This window comes from Myodes glareolus, chromosome 19, assembly GCF_982192425.1.
Source record: "Myodes glareolus chromosome 19, mMyoGla1.1, whole genome shotgun sequence".
NCBI lineage: Eukaryota > Metazoa > Chordata > Mammalia > Rodentia > Cricetidae > Myodes > Myodes glareolus.
In genome coordinates, this window is record NC_142044.1 from 38,384,025 (window position 1) to 38,404,633 (window position 20,609).

General features: G+C 52.7%; 2 protein-coding genes across 3 annotated transcripts; both read right to left on the reverse strand.

Annotated features, from left to right (window-relative positions):
* Positions 1–685: 685 nt before the first annotated feature.
* Positions 686–4,651, reverse strand: Vps28 (VPS28 subunit of ESCRT-I). Its single transcript, XM_048454581.3, has 10 exons — positions 4,522–4,651; positions 3,684–3,752; positions 3,149–3,177; positions 3,003–3,040; positions 2,632–2,721; positions 1,927–2,032; positions 1,709–1,810; positions 1,189–1,242; positions 1,009–1,100; positions 686–925 (listed from the first exon to the last, which is right to left on the reverse strand). The coding sequence occupies exons 2-10, from the start codon at positions 3,718–3,720 to the stop codon at positions 808–810; spliced, it is 666 nt and encodes a 221-aa protein (XP_048310538.1). The 5' UTR covers positions 3,721–3,752; positions 4,522–4,651; the 3' UTR covers positions 686–807.
* Positions 4,652–4,749: 98 nt separating this feature from the next.
* On the reverse strand, positions 4,750–18,600 carry Tonsl (tonsoku like, DNA repair protein). 2 transcript variants are annotated; one of them, XM_048454580.3, is made up of 26 exons: positions 18,514–18,600; positions 18,333–18,428; positions 18,101–18,243; positions 17,442–17,625; positions 16,916–17,045; positions 16,458–16,629; positions 16,269–16,383; positions 15,663–15,808; positions 15,411–15,563; positions 15,043–15,168; positions 14,624–14,810; positions 13,895–13,977; positions 13,700–13,789; positions 13,227–13,299; positions 12,968–13,131; positions 12,767–12,890; positions 11,949–12,685; positions 11,779–11,855; positions 11,246–11,396; positions 11,084–11,162; positions 10,317–10,618; positions 9,964–10,135; positions 9,132–9,307; positions 8,364–8,437; positions 7,782–7,915; positions 4,750–5,017 (listed from the first exon to the last, which is right to left on the reverse strand). In XM_048454580.3, the coding sequence occupies exons 1-26, from the start codon at positions 18,536–18,538 to the stop codon at positions 4,836–4,838; spliced, it is 4,095 nt and encodes a 1,364-aa protein (XP_048310537.3). In that variant the 5' UTR covers positions 18,539–18,600; the 3' UTR covers positions 4,750–4,835. The 2 variants fall into 2 exon arrangements, with proteins under 2 accessions (XP_048310537.3, XP_048310536.3); XM_048454579.3 differs by having other exon boundaries at positions 11,246–11,399.
* Positions 18,601–20,609: the final 2,009 nt, after the last annotated feature.

Genomic DNA, 20,609 nt, shown 5'->3' on the forward strand with positions numbered 1-20,609 from the left:
GGTGGCACACGTCTTTAATCCCAGCACTTGGGAGGCAGAGGAGGGTGGATCTTTTTGAGTCTGAGGCCAGCCTGGTCTACAAAGCAAGTTCCAGGTCAGCTAGGACTAGAACCCTGTCACAGAGAAACCCTGTCTCGAAAAACAAACAAAAACCCAAACCAACCAACAACAAAGAAGAACATCAATTAAAAAAAAAAAAAACAAACCCACACCCAAAAGCAATGGGGCTCCTTATTCTGACAACACAGATGCCGCCACAGTGGTCCTTGGAGGACTAAATGTCACATGGCAGGGTCATAGTGTCTTATTCAGCACAGTACTGTGGAGGAGGTGAATTACCTGTAGTCTGGACTGAATTTATGGAAACTCAGGTGCTGCTAGGAAGGGAATGATGGTGGGCAAGGAGGCAGCCACCCAGATTGCTAGATTCTAGCCACACCTGGTCCAGTGGCCAGTCTATGCACTCCCCATTCCAAGAGCTGCGAGGACTTACCTTGCCCCTATAATTGCCCAGCTAGCATCTCCCCATGAAGGCAGCTCTAAGTGTGGGATGAGCAAAAGGGCCAGGACACCTTGCTGGTTTAGGAGCAGAGGCTTCAGGGGCTCTGCACCCCAGGGCTTTGCTATAAGGTTGGGAGGTTAGACAGATCACACAGGGTGGGCTCAGCATAGCTGCCCATAGCAGGAAGGTCAGACAGATCTTTATTGGGAGTAACCCGCTGACAACATAGACATCTAAGACAGGCGTAGATACTGGGGAACTGGGGCAGTACATCTCCATCAGTCTCGTTCCGGCCTGGGTGAGGCTCAGGCATGTAGGAAGCGGTTAAAGGCATTGTAAGCTGACTCCAGATCGAAGAGCATCTGGCGAACCTGGGAGTCATCCAGCTCATCAGACGCCGACATTCCACTCAGGGTCTGCAGCCTAGGGACACAGGCACAAGTGTGTATGAGCAGTAGGGCTATGATGTCACCACGGGGCTCCACCTGCTCAGGAGAGCCACTTACCATTGGCTGACTGTTTGGCGACCCTCAAAGTCTGGAGGCAGGTGGCTCATTCGGTGCATGGTCTCCATTAGCTCCCGAAGGTCCGGCTGAATCTACAGATACGAGGGCCAGGCTGAGACCCTACCTACCTTACTCTGTTCCCCTCCATCCAGGCCCGGGTTCCCTGCCCAACTCCTGCACCTCATCCATGGCACGGATCTCCAGACGCAGCTTGTCCATGATTGTAATGAAGAGCTGGGAACACATTCAGTAGGGATCCCATTCAGTAGGGGTGCAGAGACCCTTTGCGGCCTACAGACTTGTCACCAGGGCCATGGTCCCATCCATCTTCCTCTCCACACTGTATATTAGTGGTTCCTTTCTGAGGACTACACGGAAGACCTGCCTAGGTTACCGACCTTCTGGGTCTACACACACTGGGGATCACAATTGTGAGAGTAGTGTGGGAATCTGGGGTACACTCCTACACAACCCCTTCAATCCATGTAGATCATGTGTATGTTTCCCTTCACAGTATGGAACTCAATATGGGGGACTCAGGCTCTATGGATGCTTCTCTCCTCAGTCACAGTTGTGGTGACCCCTCCCAGGCTACTGCTTAGCACCAGGAACTCCACGAATACACACTCATGACTGACCCAGGCTGGTAGTTCCTTCCCCCTAGTCCCCGCAGGGCCCTCCCAGGAGCTGTGGAACACACCGAAACTACATCTGCGATGCAGCGGTTGAGATTGCCCTTGTCGTCCTTGATAGTGATGGGTCGGTCCTCCTTGATCCTCTCCATGGCAAGTGGGCAGTCCAGCTAGGGGGCACGGACATGGTCTCAGGGCATCACCGGGCCTCCAGGAGGCCAGGGTATTATCCCTACATCCCACCACACCTTTCCTGCAGGATGGAGGGAAGGACTGGTTCACTCACTCTGAACTTCCGGCAAAATTCATCAATGGAGCTGATCTCTGAGCCTTGAACCTGTCGAAAGGCAGCTTTGTACTGGACCAGGAGCCTGGAGCATGCTGCAGTGTATCTAGGGAAGAGGACCAGTTGCTGCTGGGGGCTGAGAAGAGTCTAGCTTGGCTCATAATGCCCCCCCCCCCACCTCAGCAAGTATAGATACAGCAGCTTTCACGGAAGGGCTGGGAGGGCCAAAGACTTCCTAATGGGTCTGTACACGAAGAGAGTTCTGGACAAGAGCAGGGAGGTGTGCCATAACTATCACAAGGAATCTGTGTGGGCTGACCAGGAACTCAGCGCAAGAGCCCAGATGTCTACTCTATTCACCCCAAACGGAGGTGTCAGACATCCCTTACCACCGGGCAGCTCCTGGTCCAGTCACGCTGGCTTGTCATCTCTGAACAAAGTGCCAGTACCCATGCTGGACAGTGATATCTTAGACTATGCTGTCCCCAGGCGGCAGCTCACCTCCCGAGGTCAGAACCACACTCACCCTTACAGAATGTCCCCGGCTGACAAGGCCCCGAAGCTGGTAGCCACCAGGACTACACCATAGCTTAGGCCCTAGACCTACATGTGTGCTGCCTATCGAACCCACAAGCATCACGGAAGGGAGAAACACGCTTCTGAGAATTGGTGGCCACCAACATGTGAAGCCACAGGCTTGCTCACTCATTAGGGGTGACACAGTCTTTGATGTACGCTTTCTCCAGGGCCTGCATGGTCTTCACCACTGCAAACAGCTCCGCCATGTTGTCATACCTAAGACAAAGCCATCTGTCAGGGCACAGCTCCGAAGCCGGGAAGCCTTGGCATCTGGAACCCAGGGCAGCCAACTGCTGCTCTGTAGCTATGGCACAATACAGCCCACCCCTCACTCCATTCCTGGTAGATAATCCTCAGGAACTGTCTTCCTAGCCTGACCCCATTTCCTCCCCAACCACTGGTGTGGTGGTAGCTTTGGGAGGAGACCGCTGGGTCTGGCACGGACGCCAGATGGGCACATGCGTGTGCGCTGGGGGCAGCTCAGATATTTAACTTACTTCTCCCGCTCCCGAGCATTCTTGTACAGCTTTACTTCCTGTTGGGAAAGTGGGCAAGACAGTCAGCATCAGTAGGTGGTTATGGAGTCAGCGACCGTCACATGGTGTTTGCAGTGGCTGTGGCCAGTTAAATATCTACTACTTACCTCATACAGCTCCGGCTTGTTCCCAGGGGCTGCAACAGAGCAAGCAGGAGCTGACAGGTGATCACAAGATGACCCTGGGGCTGTCCCATCTCAGCTACTTCCCATGCTATGTACCAAAGAGCTCAGAGGGAACTAGAGAATAGGGGTTCTAGACTCACCTCCTACCAGTACTGCCTCTAAGAGCCTACAGACTGAATGCTGGGCTTAGCTCTCCACCCACAGCGAGGTGATCATACTTTGCCGATAGAACTATTACATGGTACAAATAAAAGTCTGCCACATGCTTCACAGCCTAGGGTTGGAAACCCAGGGATGCTCAGGATGCCAGAGGTTCTGGCCACATTGCAGCTCATTGTCTCTACCCAGCAGGGTATTGCTGGACCCTCAGAATCTACCATAAACAGGCTCTGGCACTCGCCACTCCCCAAGGCCTATGAATATGGGATGGAGGTGGCAATGTGGTCCCTTCCCCAACAGTCCCTGCAGTAGGGAAGCCTGGGCCCCTCCATTTTCTTCCAGCTTAGGTTATACTCACCTCCAACGCCAGGAGTAGCTGGGATTCCGTGAAACATCCTGCAGGCCCTGGCAGCTACAGCACAGAGACCTGGGAAGCAAAGCCAACACTAACTCAAGGGGTCCCCGACTCAAGAACAGGGCTCTGGGAGGGGGGGGTCAGAGCCTTGTGAATAGCGTTCCTGCTCTCTATAGGAACAACATAGGATGCTACGGGCTGTCATGGGATAGCCAGGAGAGTACTTCCTGGAAGCTTGGTTAAGGTAGGGAAGAGCACCTGATGGAAGAATCCGGCTAGCATCTTGAGCTTGGGGGAAGGGCCCACGGTTGCAACACCTTTCAATGGAAATTGGAAGAACTAGGTGTCTAGGGCTATAGAGAGTGTGAGTGGAGGAGGGCTTCACCCTAATTCTGTGGGAGCTACTGGAGGAATGAACCAAGGCAAGCTTGCTAGTTGATGCCATCTATAAAGGGTGGAAGCAGGGCCCAGGGAAGATCCTGTCTAATAAGGAAGTTGAGGTCAGTGGCTTAACCAGTTAAAACCCGCCTCAGGATTTGAAATGGGGCGAAAACAAAAGTTCAAAGAAGGTAGGCAAATTGAGATGGAGTGGCCCGATGAGGAGCCTGAGCTACTGAGGTCGCAGGAGCTAGGAACAGCCTGCGGAGTCCCCGGAGAAAGGTGAGCACCCTCACAGTCAGGGAAACCTGAGCTATGAGCCAGTAATGCCACCTGACAGCGCCCACCGACTACTGAGACACGGACCGCGCGGCAAGGGCCGCTGAGCCCAAAGGAGACGGGATCGGGTCTCTTAGCCCAAAGGGCTCCTGTGCTGCGGGACCCAGCCATAGCTGCCGCGTACCTGGGGCGTTTGGAATCCCGGAGATGGCGACAGCAGCTCGGGGCTCGCTTTTTCCGCCTGCGCCTGCCGGGAAGCCCAATCGACAGCTCGGCGCTCATTCTCCCAACTTAAGCCTGCGCACAGAGCAAGCCCAATCAGTGGGTCGGCGCTCGTCCTCTGTGCCTGAGCTTGCGCTCTGGGGCAAGCAGCGTCTGCTAAGGATTTAAGTTACATCGTCCACCCCTTTCCCAGACAGACACACGAATGGGACAGGAGCTTAGTTTATTAAGTTATTTTTTTTCCGGGGGGGGGGTGCAGAAACGACAGGGCCAGGATCAGAAGCATTTAAAGAAGAGCTTGGGACCTTGGTCCAGTGAGCAGGCGCCGGCCGGCAGTCTCCCAACCAGGGCGTCTCGGTCCTGTGTGCTCAGGTGTCTGCTGCACAACTGCAGCTCCTGCAGCTGCACGAAGATCTTGTCCCAGAGGTCGGAGCTCAGGGGCCCCTGGATGGAGCAGCCTGTGAGGGCAGGGGGAGGTAGGTTTAACTTGCAGGCAGGCTTTTCCACCTCACACACAGGAGGCGTGGTGCTCATGCCGTATCTCAGAGTCTACATTTTGGCTTGCCTCAACGTAAAATGTACTCAACAAGGTTTTGAAATTTGTATATTGTGGACCCAAGGATCTCTGGAGGCTACTGAATGCCAGGACTCGATCATTAGGCCTGAGATATCATGGAGCTGTAGGAAATGGCACAGGTGTCAGAAATGCCAGTGTGCAGGAAGCGGGGAGTAAGGCACAGGAAGATACTCAGGTTTTATCAAATTTCAGCCGAGCAAGGCAGTGCCTGGGCCAGTCCACCAGGTACAGCTCTAAGGTGGAGAACGCTTTGGTGGTAGTAAAGCCCATTTTCCAGCAGGGAGGGTATGAGTAACTCCCCCTACCAGGAAGGAGGAAGGAGAGTCCTTTAGTGGAGCTGGTAGCACCCTGGATTCCAGTCACCTTCCTGCCCACAAGAATGAGGAAATAACTTCCTGTATGCGACACTGGTTTGCTACTCTCCTGACCCAGAAAGCCCTGGATTATCATGCAAATCAAGAGGTTCTAATCTTCCTATTCACTTTCAGAACACCTGTGAAACACCTGTTCCAGAGTATGCATGCCTATCTGAAAAGTCACCAAGTATCCGGAAGGTAGCACCTTAAAAAAACAATGTGTAGGGGCTGGAGAGATGGGTCAGTGGTTAAAGAGCACTAGCTGCTCTTTAGAAGTCCTGAGTTCAATTCCCAGCAACCACATGGTTGTTGGCTCTCATCCATCTGTAACGAGATCTGGTGCCCTCTTCTGGCTTGCAGGCATATATGCAGACAGCACTGTATACATAATAAATAAACCTTAAAACAAAACAAACCAAAAAAGTAATGTGTGTGCCATTCCAGAGGTCTAATGGTGGAGTTGGGAGATGTTTGCCAGGCCAAACAGTGGCACTGAACACCTTGAATTTAAAGATTTGGTTGTAGATTTTCTAGTAACAAAGCAGCTAAGATGTATTGTTGAACTTAAAGAGTTCATGGTGGATTAATCCATTCCTGAGCTCCCTCTGCCTCAATGAAATGATTCTCACTGAAAAGCCAGGAGGTTGTGCAGAAGAAAACATAACACTCCCCCAAAAGACTAAAGAAACAAATTTATAACACAAGAGTAAATTCAGCATAAAATAAATGCAAATGGATAGTTCAATGGTTAAGAGTATGGACTGCTTTTACAGAGACTCTTGGTTGGGTTCCTTGACCCCAGGATTGTAAATCCAATTCCAGGGTTACCAGACATGCCTATGGTGCACATACATAAATACAGGCAAAACACCCATACAAACAAAAGAAAAATGAGCAAATCTTTTTGTTTTGCGACAGGGTCTTGGTGTGGCCCTAGCTGCCAGCTAGTCTAAATTAATGGTGTGTGCCAGGTTAATGGCACACACCACCATGTCTTGCACAAAGCAAGTAAATCTTTTTTTTTTTTTTTTAAAGCTCTTAAAAATAAACGCAAATAGGGCTGGGGAGTCCACTCACAAGTTAAGAGAACCGGCTGCTCTTCCAGAGGTCTTGAGTTCAATTCCCAGCAACCACATAGTGGCTCAAAACCATCTATAATGAGATCTGGTGCTCTCTTCTGGAGTGCAGACATACATGTAGGCAAAACACTGTATATATAATAAATCTTTAAAAAATGCAAACAAAAGTTTTAAAAAGGAATGAAGAACTATACCCGTGGAAAAGGTCCTTAATGTGTTTTTTAAATAATTTAACTTTATTTTATGTGCATTGGTGTGAAGGCATCAGATTCCCAGGAACTGGAGTTACAGTTGTGAGCCACCATGTGGGTGCTGGGAATTGAACTCAGGTCCTCTGGAAGAACAGCCAGTGCTCTTAACCACCAAGCCACCTCTCCAGTCCCAGTCCTTAATGCTTTTTATTGTTTTGTTTAGGTTTTTGGTTTTTCGAGACAGGGTTTCTCTGTAGCTTTGGAGCCTGTCCTGGAACTAGCTCTTGTTTACCAGGCTGGAACTCACAAAGATCCACCTACCTCTGCCTCCCGAGTGCTGGAATTAAAGGCGTGTTCCACCACTGCCCAGCTAGCAAATCTCTCTGAGTTTGAGGCCAGTCTGGTCTACAGAGTGAGTTCCAGGACAGCCAAGGCTACACAGAGAAACTCTACCTCGAAAAAACAAAAAAGCCTCCTACAAAAAGACCAATAAATAAATAATAAATATTTGTTTGTGTGTGTGCTGGTGTTTTATCTGCATGCCCATCTATGTACCATGTGAAATTAGTCTGCCTGCAGAGGCCAGAAGGCAGCTTCATGTCCCCTGGAACTGGAGTTACAGAGGTTGTGAGCTGCCGTGTGTGCTGAGAACTGGGGTCCTCTGGAAGAGTAGCCCTTAACTGCTGACCATGTCCAGAGTTTCCTTTTATTTTATTTTATTTATTTATTTATTTATTTAGAGACGGGGCTTCACTATGTAGCTCAGGATATGTTTGAAGTAGTCTGCCTTAGTCTCCCTCATGCTAGGTTACAGGTATGAGCCATACCTGGTTCCTTCCTGCCATATTCTGAGTAACCAGAGACAGTCTCTCACCCCTGGCCCCGTTATACCATAAGCTGCCTTTCACCATGACAGCCTCCTAGAGCCTGGGTGGTAGCAGTGACTGCCCCTTCCTCTGGAAAGTAAGTCCTGTGTTAGGTGAGACATGGTAGGAGACCCTGTAGCTTCCAGCTCTTACCTGACAAGCCAAGGAAATTGAGGCCTTGGGGCCGCTCTTGGAGGGCAGACAAGAGCTCCTCCAGACTGGCACAGCTGACCTCAGGGTTGGCAGACAGGTCCAGAGAGACAAGTGAGGGGCAGCAAGGGAGGCATCTGGAATAACATGGAAAGTGAAGGACTGAGTGTCCAGGGAAAGCCCTAGCTTTATTACTAGGGAAGGCTGACCCAGACAAACCCACAGCTCTGGGAGCCGGGGACCAAGCCTAGCAGAATCCAGAATCCTGGTCCAGCTTGGCACAGGCAGGACTTCTATAGCACTAGTCAGAGGCAAGACTACAATGCCAGCTTTGGACAACTCTTGACATTGCCCTGAAAGACAGCCAAGTCACTAGGAGCATGATGGGGAAGAAACACTTTACCAAGGAAAATAAAGGATAGACCAGAGAGAAAAGTTCTCGAATGACAGAGACTTGAGGACGGTAAGTATGCCTGCAGAGCTATCCCCGGAGACAGTGGAAATCAGAAAGAGGTGACACCCTGACCCATCTCTCACATCAGGTTCCTTCACAGGACAGTCGGTGGCTGAGGGAAGGTGTGTTACCTGCTCAGCTCTCTCACAGCCTTGTCACTCAGATAGTTCGCAGACAGGGTCAGGTGGGCCAGAGCACAGCCTTCCTAGACACAAGCACAGGGCAAAAGACCATGCCTAGTGGGCACCTAGCCACCTTCCTCCCAGCAGAGACCCACACCTGAGAAAGCTGTTCGGAGATGAAAAGTAAGCACCTCTCTTCCAGGCTACAGGTTATAAATGGCTTGTAAAGATCATAGGGATTGTTGGAGAGATGGTTCAGGGTGGCGGCGGCGCACACCTTTGATCCCAACACTTGGGGGGCAGAGGCAGGTGGATCTCCGTGAGTTGGAGGGCAGCCTGGGCTACAAAGCGAGTCCTAGGATATTTAGGATTGTTACACAGAGAAACCCTGTCTCAAAAAAATCAATCAAGCAAACAAACAAACAAACAAACAAACAAAAAAAACCACTGGCTGCTCTTCCAGAGGACCCGAGTTCAATTCCCAGTACCCACATGGCAGCTCATAACTGTCTGTCTATAACTCCAGTTCCAGGGGATCTGACACCTTCACACCAATGCACATAAAGTTAAAATAATTAAACAAAAATCACAGGAGCCTGGTGTGTTCCTTGTAACTTGTCTCAAGTAACACCATTCTGCTCCCAGGAGCCCATGGGTATTTCCTTTCCTCAAATTCTGCACGGTACTGCATGGTTTCAGCTGTAGCACCTTGGGTTTTGGGCCTACAATGAACAGAACACAGTGTTCTGGCTTGGCAGTCCCCTCCACACCTCATACCTTGGTCAGGTATTTGATAACAGGCTCCATGAGGCTCAGGTTGCTCTTGCTGGCTGCCACAGAGCTAAGCTCCAATCGTAGGAGGGCATGGGCCGGTAGGTTCTGCAGCACCCTTGCCAGGGCAGGAGCACCGAGCGCATTGTAAGACAAGGACAAGGTCTTCAGGTGCTTAGCGTCTGTACAGGGCAAGAACTTTCGTCAATACATGCAGATACCCACTGCCTTCTCCCTACCCTAGAGTTTCGACCCCAGAAGCCTTTAAAGAAATTGCTACTCAGCCGAGTGGTGGTGGCACACACCTTTAATCCCAACACTCGGGAGGCAGAGGCAGGCGGATCTCTGTGAGTTCAAAGCCAGCCTGGTGTACAAGAGCTAGTTCCAGGACAGGCTCCAAAGCTACATAGAGAAACCCTGTCTTGAAAAACAAACAAAGAAACTGCTACCCCTGAATTTTGTCCTGGAGATTGAGAGGCAAAGGTTGTGTCCAGTCTCCCAAGCTCAGTTTCCCCATTTCCATGGCTGGCTGCTGGGGAATGAGGCCCTGGGCCAGGACATCTGTGAATGGAGGTCAGGACAGTGCTCTGATTATGGCCACCTAATCCCAGGCTCATCTGTCTTCTGGGTTCCTCTGGATGAGTCCTGAGAACATCCAATATTGGTTCAGAACCAACGTCTGTTGGAGCCCCTGCTAAAACCACATGTATATCTGGGGTGCTCACAAGAACTGGTCCTTCCCTCAGAAGCTAGGTCCTTGTATCCTGGGGTCCCTCTGCTCAAGGTCCTAATTCTCTCAACACTGGGCTCAGGGAATACACTTTACTGGTCATCTTACCTTGGAAGGTACTACCCAGAGCAGCCTGATGGCTCTGGAAGAAGCTGGGGCTAAAGCCACAGGCTTGCAGGCGCAGGGTGGTGAGCATGGGGCAGGCCCGCAGAAGGGAGGCCAGGCCCTGGCCACAGCCATCTCCCAGTGGATTCATGCTTAAGTCCAGTTCCTCCAAGTTCTATAGAAGATATGGGGTGGGTACTGAGTTCCCTGATACTCACAAGCCCACCTCCCCATAAAGAGTCTGGTCTCTGCATGGGTCCCACCCAAGGGCCAAGCACTGCCCAGCTCTCCCAGCTCCACCACAGCACCTGTGAACGGCCTTGCTGGTGTTGGCCCACTGCACCCTGGGTCTTTACCTGTAGAGCAGTTTGTCCCGAGGAGCCTTCAACAAGCTGGCGTAGACCTTCCTGGCCCAAGTGATTGGAAGAGAGATCAAGGAGGACCAGGTTAGGCATGGTGCCCAGGGTCGCCAGCAGCTCAGCAGCACAGGCATCTCCTAGTCGGTTCCCAGCAAGGCGCAGCTCCCGGAGCGTCGTGTGCAACTTGAGGGCGCGCAGTAGGGGCGTGAGCTGGGCTTGGCACAAAGCCAGGGAACAGGCACTAAATGAAGGGCTTGAACCCTGCTGCTCCACGGCCTGCAGCACTTGCGGGTGCTCCCCTGAGAAGAGAGACAGATATAGGGTAGGCGGGGTCAGAGTTTGAACCTGCCCTGGAGCCTGGAGTCCTACAGGCAAAGCAAGTGGCCCAGGTAATACTGAGGTAATACTGAGCCCATTCCTACAAGCCTAGGATTTAGTACCACACGAGCTTGCATATAAATCTGGAGGACTCTAATCTCTGTCAGCCACACTCACACCGTCCGCTCTTGGAAACAAGCTTCCTGGTGACCTCCAGCCCCTCTGGACTCCTCCCTGGCCTTTCCCTGTGTCTTAGGTGGCTTCAGAATTCTCATTCCAAGAGTCCATGATCTCAGAGCTGTCTGCTCCCACCTGTCACCCACACGTACACGTGTAACAGGCATAATGCTTGGAGGAGAGCTGGGTTTTTCCAGACATGGCTATGTGCAGGGTAGTGGGGACTACATACATGTCCAGCTCCTCTTGCCTAGGCAGGGCTACCTCACCTTGCCCCAGGCTCTGGCAGGCCCTGCGGTAGCGGTCAGTCAGCGGGGGAAGGTCCCATGAGGTCACTTCGGCCAGCACCTAGAATGTGTATCTGGTGAGCAGCCCTGTAGAGCCGAGTAAGAGGGGTAGCCTGTGCCTGTGGCCCTGGCCCCGCTGCCCACCTCATCATTACTCTGCAGCACATCGGGGATGGGGTCCTGCGGAGCCAACAGGGCTCCATCCTTCCGTAGGGTGAGCCTTGGAAGTAGCCCACAGGTTTGGTAGTAGCGCTGGGCAGCTTGCTCTGCTAGCCAGGCCACAGAGTGGACGTCACTGCTATAGAGAAGAACGACATGCTGAGCTCAGATGCCCCGGGTCCTACTGTGTGCTTAGCATCTCCAGCTCATTTGCCTGGCGCTCCCACCCCCTCCTCCAGATAACTAGCCTCTTATCTGTGCAGCCCAGGGACTACCTGCTCTTCCGGCCATTTCTAAGGCCCATAGAACCTTCTTATACTGTGCTAAGGGTCCCTGCTTGAGCTTGTGGAGGGCTCCCTGGGGCTCAAGGGACCAGGGTGTCCAAGTCAGGAGCCCTTCTCAACACCCATCCTGATATTCACATGAGGGTGCTGTGTAACCTACTGCTGACAGCCCAGGCAGAGCTGTGTGACCGACAGAGGAGTCTGGGAATAGGCGAGGGCACATGTATGCCTTACCTGTGTGGGACAGGGATGAGGAAAAGGTTATCCTGAATTTGAACTCGAATCCGGATGGGAGGAGGCTGGACCAGAAGCTAGCAGGCAAGGACACAGGGAGGGGACAGTCAGAAACCAGAGTTTTTTACCCCCACCTGTCTCAAGTTGGAAAGACGGTGCTATGCACCCACCAAAGGCTGGCCTGCTGTGCAATTTTCCCTGGTGGGTCCTGAGGTCCTAGGCACGCTGGGACTCTCTGGAGGCTCTGCAGCCGGGCTGCCATCTCCTGCTTTAGTCCGTGTGCCCCAATCGAGACATGTTAGGTGACTCTGCTTGGCACCAGCCCGGCGCCGGACAGAGCATCGCTCATAGTCTGACCCTGAGTTACTGGGCCTGCTCCGACGGCTCAGGGGTGTATCTAACTCCAGCCATTCCCCAGCCAGGAATTCCTCCTGGGGTATGAGCGCTGCCTTGGGGGCAGGAACCTCATCTGAGCTCCGAGGCAGTCCAGGTACCATGCGGCGGCTCTGGGCACTGCCCACTCCTCGGATGGCTGCTCGGTAAGCAGAGCGGCAAGCAGTTGCTGTGGCTGTCTCTCTACTTTTGGACGACGGCTCAGGGGTCTGGGCTTTATCCTGCTGTGCTTTGGTGGGCGGTCTCGGTCTTTTCTGAGATGGCCTGCAGGGACCCACGCTGTCCTCGTCCTCTGAGCTGCTACTGCTGCTGGTTGGCCTGTGCCTGTTCTTCCGAGGTCTGGACACAGCAGACACAGTTTCCTCCAGAAAGACCTTAGCAGGGGCCGGAGAAACTTCTGGAGGTCTAGGGGTACACAGGGAAAGTTCTGGACAGGGGCTCGAGGGAGGAGAGGTCTCAGGATCAAAGAGATGGTTACTTGGGATGCTCTGGAGGGCAGAGGAGCCGTGGGGCACTGAGGGAGAGAGAAGAGATCATGAGAGAGGGGCCCCACCTCTAGGGCAAGAGTCGAGTAGATAGGGGAGGCCCTGCTTACCTTGGCCTGAGGAGGCCAATTGGAGCCTCCTCTCCATGGACACTGCCTTCTGCCTTGTCTCAAGGTCAAGGTCCCTGAAGTACAGCTTCACCCACTGCTGCAGCGTCTCCAGGGGGCTGAGGCCCTGTGTGCCACTCAGTTGAGCAAAGCAACAATAGACTCATTACAGTCCCTGCCTGCCCAGCTCACGCCCTGGCTCACCTTCTTGGTACGAAGAGTTACAGATGCCCCTCGCTCGATGAGCAGTTCGGCTACCTCAAAATGGCCGCAGTTGAGGGCATCATGCAGGGGGGTGATGCCATCACAACCCTGGCCGCCTGGGTCATCTACTGCTGCTCCGTGGTCCAGGAGGAAGCGGACGATCTCTGGGGGCAAGACCACATGGCCTCAGTTCCCAGAACCATTCTCTCTTGCCTCCTGACTCACACATCCACCATGTGCCCGGCCTGACTCCACTTACCAAGATGCCCATAGTTGCATGCTTCATGTAGAGGTGTCCAGCCACAGTAGTCTCGGGGATTCAGGGGGTGGCCCTAGGGACAAAGAAAGGATGGGTCCTGGCCCTGGGCTTCAAAGGTCTACTCCTTGGTGTAACTCTTTTCCTCTTTAGGTATGACAAAAGAAAAAGAGAAGGATGTGCCCTGGCCCTCCCAGTGCCTTGCTGACTATACTATCATAATAGATTCCTAGGCCATGTACTATCCTGCGCCGTGGTACAGATACTGCCTGACTACAGGGCTCAGAACAGGAGGGAGGATGCCAGAAATCTGCTGTCCCTTCCTGTCCTGATTTAGCCAGCGCATTCACCCACAGCAGGGACGCTACACATCTTGTCTCTTTTTGAAAACAAGCAATAAAGGAGATATTGCCTGGGCCCACAGCTCCCCGAGGAAGCCAGGACTCAATGATCTCTCGCTGGGGATTTTGGCCCACCTGCCTCACAAGATCCTGGACGCGGCGCAGTTGGCCTTCGATGCAGGCTCGGTGCAGCAGGGTCTCTCCCATGTCATTGCGCCGGTTCCACTGTAAGTGCAGTCGCCCCGACACGGGGCAGGATGTGAGGGGCAGGAGCACAGCTCAGTGCAGTGGTGTTAGACAGCAGGGAGGGGGTAGGGCAGTTGTCCTCACCTTGTTTACCTTCCGCCGGCCCAGACAGCCCTGAAGCTCCTCATCTTCCTCCAGCCGCTGAGACAGAATGTCAGCATCATCCTCTGGAAGAGTAAGGCCACTGACCCTTAGCCTGTTGCCTGCTATCTCCCCTGAGCCCTAGGGCAGAGCAGCCAGAAGCAGGGAAGTAGAACGCTGGAGTCTGTGAGCTGTGTAGCCAGGTAAAGCAAAACAGACTCCCAGCCCAGCCTCACTCCACCAAAACCCCGCTTCTGTTATGGATTATTTGTTTGTTGATTTATGGTTTTTTGAGACAGGGTTACTCTGTGTAACCCTGGCTGTCCTGGAATTCAGAGACTCACTTACCTCTGCCTCCCAAGTGCTGGGATTAAAGGCATGAGTCACCACCACCACCGCCCACTTCTAGCTCACTACTCCACTACACAGCGGCCAAAGAACACGAGGCAGCCACTGGATCACAGCAGTGTTGACTGCCTCTGACCAGTCATTTCCCCAGAGAGCTTGACTATTAGGTCTCCCGTTCCATATACGCTGTCAGCCTCCTCCATTCGCTTCCATAGAAGCACTGGTTGCCCTTCCTAACTGTTCCACCCCTTTGAGTCCTCAGCAGGCTCCATGAAGACACGGTTCCAATACACACCAGTCCATCCCAGGCACATCTCAGAGCAGACCCAGGCAGAAGAGGCAAGTGCAGCCCACCCAGCACACAAGGCAGCATTCGGCCCTCACCGCTCTCCGAGAGCTCCAGCTCACTGGTCTCCAGGGCCTCACTGGCTTCTTCTTCCTCTTCCTCCTCCTCCTCCTCTTCCTCTGTGTCTTTTGCCACACTCAGTTTCTGCAGTTTAATTTCAGTGCTAGGAGCATCTTGGGGCTGCAACTTTAGTTGCACGGTATAAAGGTGCTGTAAAATCTGCCTCTGAGGAGCAGAGACGTCCATTCAGGAACAAACAGGAGCACAGAGAGCATTTAGTGCAAGGAAAGACAGGCTTGAGGCAGGAGGATTCTAAGTTCAAGGTCAGCTTGGGAAGCTTAGTGAGACTCTGCCTCAGAATGAAAATACAAAAAGGGCTGGGGATATATAGGCTACAAGTAAGGTCTTAAGTTCAAAAGCTAGGAGCTGGATTTATTTGGGGATTCAATGTTTATACCTGAAGGGGGAACCGCTGGGCCTGCTGGGCACAGCTCAAAGCCTTCTGGAAGCACGGTGCTAGCAGCTCATACGCATCACCCGCTTCCTCACGTGACAGCGCGATATTGAACCAAGTCTTAGCTTCCTGGAACAGAGAGAGAAGCGCAAAGTTGGTGGCTGCCTAGCGCATTCAGCTGGCCAGCCATAAGCTGGTCATATGACACTGGAAGATGTGCTTTGTCCCTGTCTTATCTCCAATTGACAGACTGTGACAGTCGTCGGAAGGAACAACCTTTTCAGGGGTGGCATCCACTCACACCCGCCATTGGAAAATGGTAGGCTCAAGAAAGGGCCACCGAAAGACACCCAGGGATAAGAGTATGTCACCTCCAGGGCACCGCCCTTGCGTAGCCTCAGCTCCTCTTCATAGTGGTGCACAGCCTTGCGGTGATCCTTCATGTCCCCCAGTGTGGTGGCCAGGGAGACATGGATGACAGCCAGCTCGACATCTGGTCTGTTCAGCAACTCAGCGAAGTGCAGCTGGAGAGTAAGCATGGTAAGGTTCAGACCCACACTTCACACATTGCTGGCGCTTTCCTCCCACCCCCAGGGATGACTAGGGGTGAGGGGGACACTCGCCTGCTTCTGGTAAGCCTCTGATGCCTTTGGGAAGTCACCCGCCTTGGAGAAAAGGTCCCCCAACTGTTCACAGATAGCCATGGCACGTTGAGGATCATTGCCCTCAGCCTCTTCCAGCTGCTGCTGCAGCTGGATCACTGCCAATACTGATGGGAAAAGTCTCATGTGAGAGGGCAACACGACATGGGGTCCCAACCACACAGCCAGCCACCTACCAGCTGCACTCCCTTAGGCAGGGAGCTTGGGAGAGGGTAAAGTGTCTCCATGGGAGCACTGGTATAAGGGGTAGTGGGGAACCTGACTGACCACTTGGGACTTTTGAACAGCACTTAGTGCGAAGATCTGGACACTACTGACCATCAGCGTCAGTTTCTGGGCTACAGCATGCCATCGCTGCACCCATTGGCTAATGTCGCTTTGTGATAAAGCCAGTTGGTTTCCCACACCTAGTGCCCCAGACACACTGCGCAGTAGGTTTGGGCAAAAGTCTACCCTGTATTCAAGTTAACACTTTCCCCAAAACTTAAGCTTGGGTCTTTCTTGCTGGGAGAGCAGAGTCCTTCTCTCACCCCTGGGGCTCAGTTCCAGGCCCCCATGCAGCCTCACCATGTTTGAGACTCTGACAGACAGCCACTCTCTGGACAGGCTTCTGGGAGCCCAACTTATAGGCCTTCTTCAGGGCTCGCTTGGCAGCTAGGAAGTCCCCCAGATCTTGAAGTACCTGGCAAGAGAAGAAAAGTGAGGCCCACAGACTCGCTAAGGCCCACGCCCAACAAACGAAGACACGAGAGCTACCTGGGACACTACCACACAACATTCACTTTCCATGAATCTCATCTTCATAGCGCGTGCACACTCCCGGGCCCCCTCCAGGCAGCGCATGGCCTGAGAGTGCTGCCCTCCGCGCCAGTGGATGGCACCCAGGTTGTATTGGGCCCGAAAGAGATCTTCATAGAGATGGTTCTGCCTGTGGAGAATGGGGCGGCAGGAGCTTAGAGTGCCCAGTGCCCAGTGGCCACCAGCTTTGGAACAGTGGACACTGAAACACGTGTGGCACTGCTGATACCCAGCCAGACATGGCTATTAACACCGCCGGGGCTCCAGCCCTACCATGCTGCGGTTTGAGGCCGAAACCTGCTTCCCTCAGCCTGCAGCACAGTCATGAATGGACAGCGAACAGCTTAGACAGCTGTCCTCTTGGAAGGATCCCAGGGGACCACCTGCTCCCTCTTGGGGTAGGGATGGTGCCTCACTCAGCAAGAAAGATGCTCTTCTTGAAGTAGTCATGGCACAGGGCTGTTTGCTGCAGACTCTCAAAGGTGAGGCCCAGGTTGAGGTAGAGTCGAGCCCGCATCTCACTCAGCTCTCGCTGGGTCAGTGTCCCTGGAAGACAACAGCTCTAGGAACTCAGCTGCCTCCTCTGGCTATGGGGTTGTCAGGTCCGCCCAGCCTTTATCCCATGTCACATTGAGGGAACCAGCAGTCTGCCGTGGAGAGTATACATAGAAATAGCAGATGCTGCCGGGCGGTGGTGGCGCACGCCTTTAATCCCAGCACTCAGGAGGCAGAGGCAGGTGGATCTCTGTGAGTTCGAGGCCAGCCTGGTCAACAGAAAGAGTTCTAGGACAGGCTCCAAATCTACAAAGAAACTATGCCTCAAAAAAAACAAACAAACAAAATCAGGTGTCTGACAGGATCAAGTAGGTAAGAAACAAAGTCCGTGGAAAGTAAGGGCCCAGAAAGCAGGATATGGGAAGAACCCAGGGAAAAGGCACCTACCCTCTAGTTTCTCATCCACAATAGCTAAGCTCTTCTCAAAGGCATCCTGTGCCTGAAGTAAGGCATCTCTTGCCTGGCAGTGATCATACACATCTAGATGGGTGCGGCCAATGGTGGCCCAGGCTCTCTGCAATTCAGTGTGGTTGGACAGGGAAGCAGCCAAATCCAGGTAGAGATGCTGGTGCTAGCGTGGGAAGAAAAAGCTTTTGAAATAATCCCCCTTCACATAAACCCAGAAATCTGACCCGAGGGGAAGCTACCCTTCTACAAGAGAACCTTCTGTTTCCCGAATTTTGACAGTTAGTTGTACACGTTGTCGGATCTTTTCTGTGTCAAGGACTGTCTATGATGACATCTGCTCTGCCCTGGAGCCAGTCAGCGCTGTCACACCAGACCACTAAGGGCAGCCTGGAGTGTTGCACCCAACAGCAATGGGTCCTGATTCTTCCTCTTCCCACAGAGCAAAAACCATAGTTCCTTAAAAGTTTCAGTTGTCACAAACCCATTCATGCACCAATTCCCTACCAAGAGCCAGGCAGCACCCAAAGCAGACATAACGGTGTAGCTGACAGCCATGTCAGCTATTGTGGGATGCTTATTTGCGAACCGACCCTCTCTCTACAACAAGAAGACCCATCCCAGAAGTGCAGGCCCTCTACCTTCAGGGCAGCAGAGTAATTCTCCATCTCAGCCAGCCGTTCTCCGATCTTGCGGTGGGCCACTGCGCTGCCTAGGGTGTCCTGGACACTCTCTAGCAGACGTAGCTCCTGCTGGTGCTCCTCCAAAGCTTCCATGAAGCGGCCTGCCGGAAGAGGGGAATGGAGTGCTCACGGTGCGACATCACCCAGCCATCCCCAGCCGCCAGTCCGCCTTCTTGCCGCTGCGGCTCACCGTGGCCAGCCAGCAGCTCCCCCAGCTGGTGGCAGTAGACCGCCTCCTCGCGGAGTTGCCCATTCCTCTGGGCCCTGGCCTTGGCCTTGTTTAGCTCTGCCGGGAGGAAGAGAGGATCAGGATTAACGCGGGAACCGATCCGTACCCTGTGCTCCCGACACGCACGCCCCAAAATACTCACGGCGAAGCTCCTGCTCCAGGGTCATAGTTACACAGCCACCACCGCCGGGAAAATCTGGACTTCCCGCGCTTCACTGGGACCACGCCCACTTACTTGCTCCACCCCCGACACGCAGGCCCCACCCAGTCTTCCGCGCGCATGTCTAACCCCGCCCCTTTGGAGGTAGACGTGCAGTAGCCCTTGACGGAACTGGTAGTTCGACCCCGGGCCTCCTGGGAGTCGTAGTCCGACGGACTCAAGCAAGGTGCCATCAGGTAGCGAAATTTGTGTTGGGCCTTCTAAGCTTTCTAGGCGTCAGGCACAGTGTGGGCGCCCAGGCAGTCGGTGTCCTTATTTACAGACCGCTTCTGGTGGGTTCCCAGGACTACAGCCAGTATGTGGCCGCTTGCTGGGGACACTGGGGCACTTGAGGCACTGACCGTGCTGTCCTGGAGTCTACCTGCCTATTACAGGTGTTATGTAATGCTGCCCTCACTTCCTCTAGAAATTAAAGCACACACCACCTGTTTATATTTGAAAAACTTGTTTGTATTTGTTTTTCAAGACAGGCTTTTCTCTGTAGCTTTGGAGCCTGTCCTGGAACTAGCTCTTGTAGACCAGGCTGACCTCGAATTCCCAGAGATCCGCCTGTCTCTGTCATGCTGAGATCAAAGACCTATTCGACCACACCTAGCTTGTAAGTTTTACCTTAAAAATTTTTAATTATTATTTTATGTGTACGGATATTTTGCCTGAGTATCTGTGTACCATATGTATGTATGCCGAGTACCCATGGAGGTCAAAAAAAGGCATCACCTAGAACTGGTGGTAAAGGGGATTGGAGAGATGGTTCAGTGGTTAAGAGCACTAACTGCTCTTCCAGAGAACTCAGGTTCAATTTCCAGCACTTGCATAGCAGCTCAAAAGCTATCTAAGTCCAGTTCCAGGGGATCCAACACTCTCACACAGACATACATGCAAGCAAAACACCAATGCACAGAGAGTAAAAACAAAATAAATCATTGAAAAAAAAATCTAGCCAGTGATGGCACATACCTTTAATCCTAGCACCAGGAGACGTAGGCAGGTGGAGCTCTGAGTTCGAGGCCAGATCTACAGAGTGAGTTCCAGGACAACCAGGACTGCACAGAGAAACCCTTATTTATTATTTATTTATTTATTTGTTTGTTTAGTTTTTTTCGAGACAGGGTTTCTCTGTAGCTTTGAAGCCTGTCCTGGAACTAGCTCTTGTAGACTAACCTGGCCTCGAAATCACAGAGATGTTCCCGCCTCTGCCTCCTGAGTACTGGGTTAAGGCCTGTGCTGCCACCACCACCGCCCAGCTCAGTCAGGGTCTTTTCTTTTTCTGTTTTTGGTTTTTGAGACAGGGTTTCTCTGATTAGCCCTGGCTGGCCTTGAACTCGGAGATCTGCCTGTCTCTGACTCCCAAGTGCTGGAATTGCAGGCCTGCGTCCACCACACTAGTCAGCAGATGTTTGTTTTCTATTGTAATACAAATAGTGGGAGCACACACACCTTTAATCCCAGCGTTTGGGAGGCAGAGGCAGGTGATGTCTTTGAGTTTAAGGTCCTCCTGGTCTACACAGTGAGTTCCAGGACAGCCAGGGCTACTTAGAGAGACCCTATCTCAGAAAACAAAGCAAACAAACAAAAAAAACCCAAAAGAAAACCAACCAACCAAACCTCAAAAACATGGAGTAAAAGACAGATGGTAACACCTGTTGGGAAGAGAGCGATACTGAAGGCAGATACAAGCCTAAGAAGGGCTCCCTGACCCCGCCGACCCTATCAGCCACCTGTTGCAGGCTGGGGCTGGGCAGGTCTGGGCCTTGCTACCTGAAGGCTGCAAGGGTGTGGTGAGATCTTTCTTCCAGAGTTGTGCCTGGTGAAAAGGAAAATTGGACACAGGTAGACCTCCTGAAGGGCAGCTGTTAGACTACGTCGTGATGGATGTCAGAACAGCTACAGAGGCCAGCCCTTTTCCCATCCAAGCATGCCTCTAAAATCAAGTCTACTGCCTAGCGGGCAGGCTGGTGAGGGACACTGTGAGAGAAGGGTGGAGTGGGAAGAAGGGATAGAGTCAAGAGGCTTAAGAC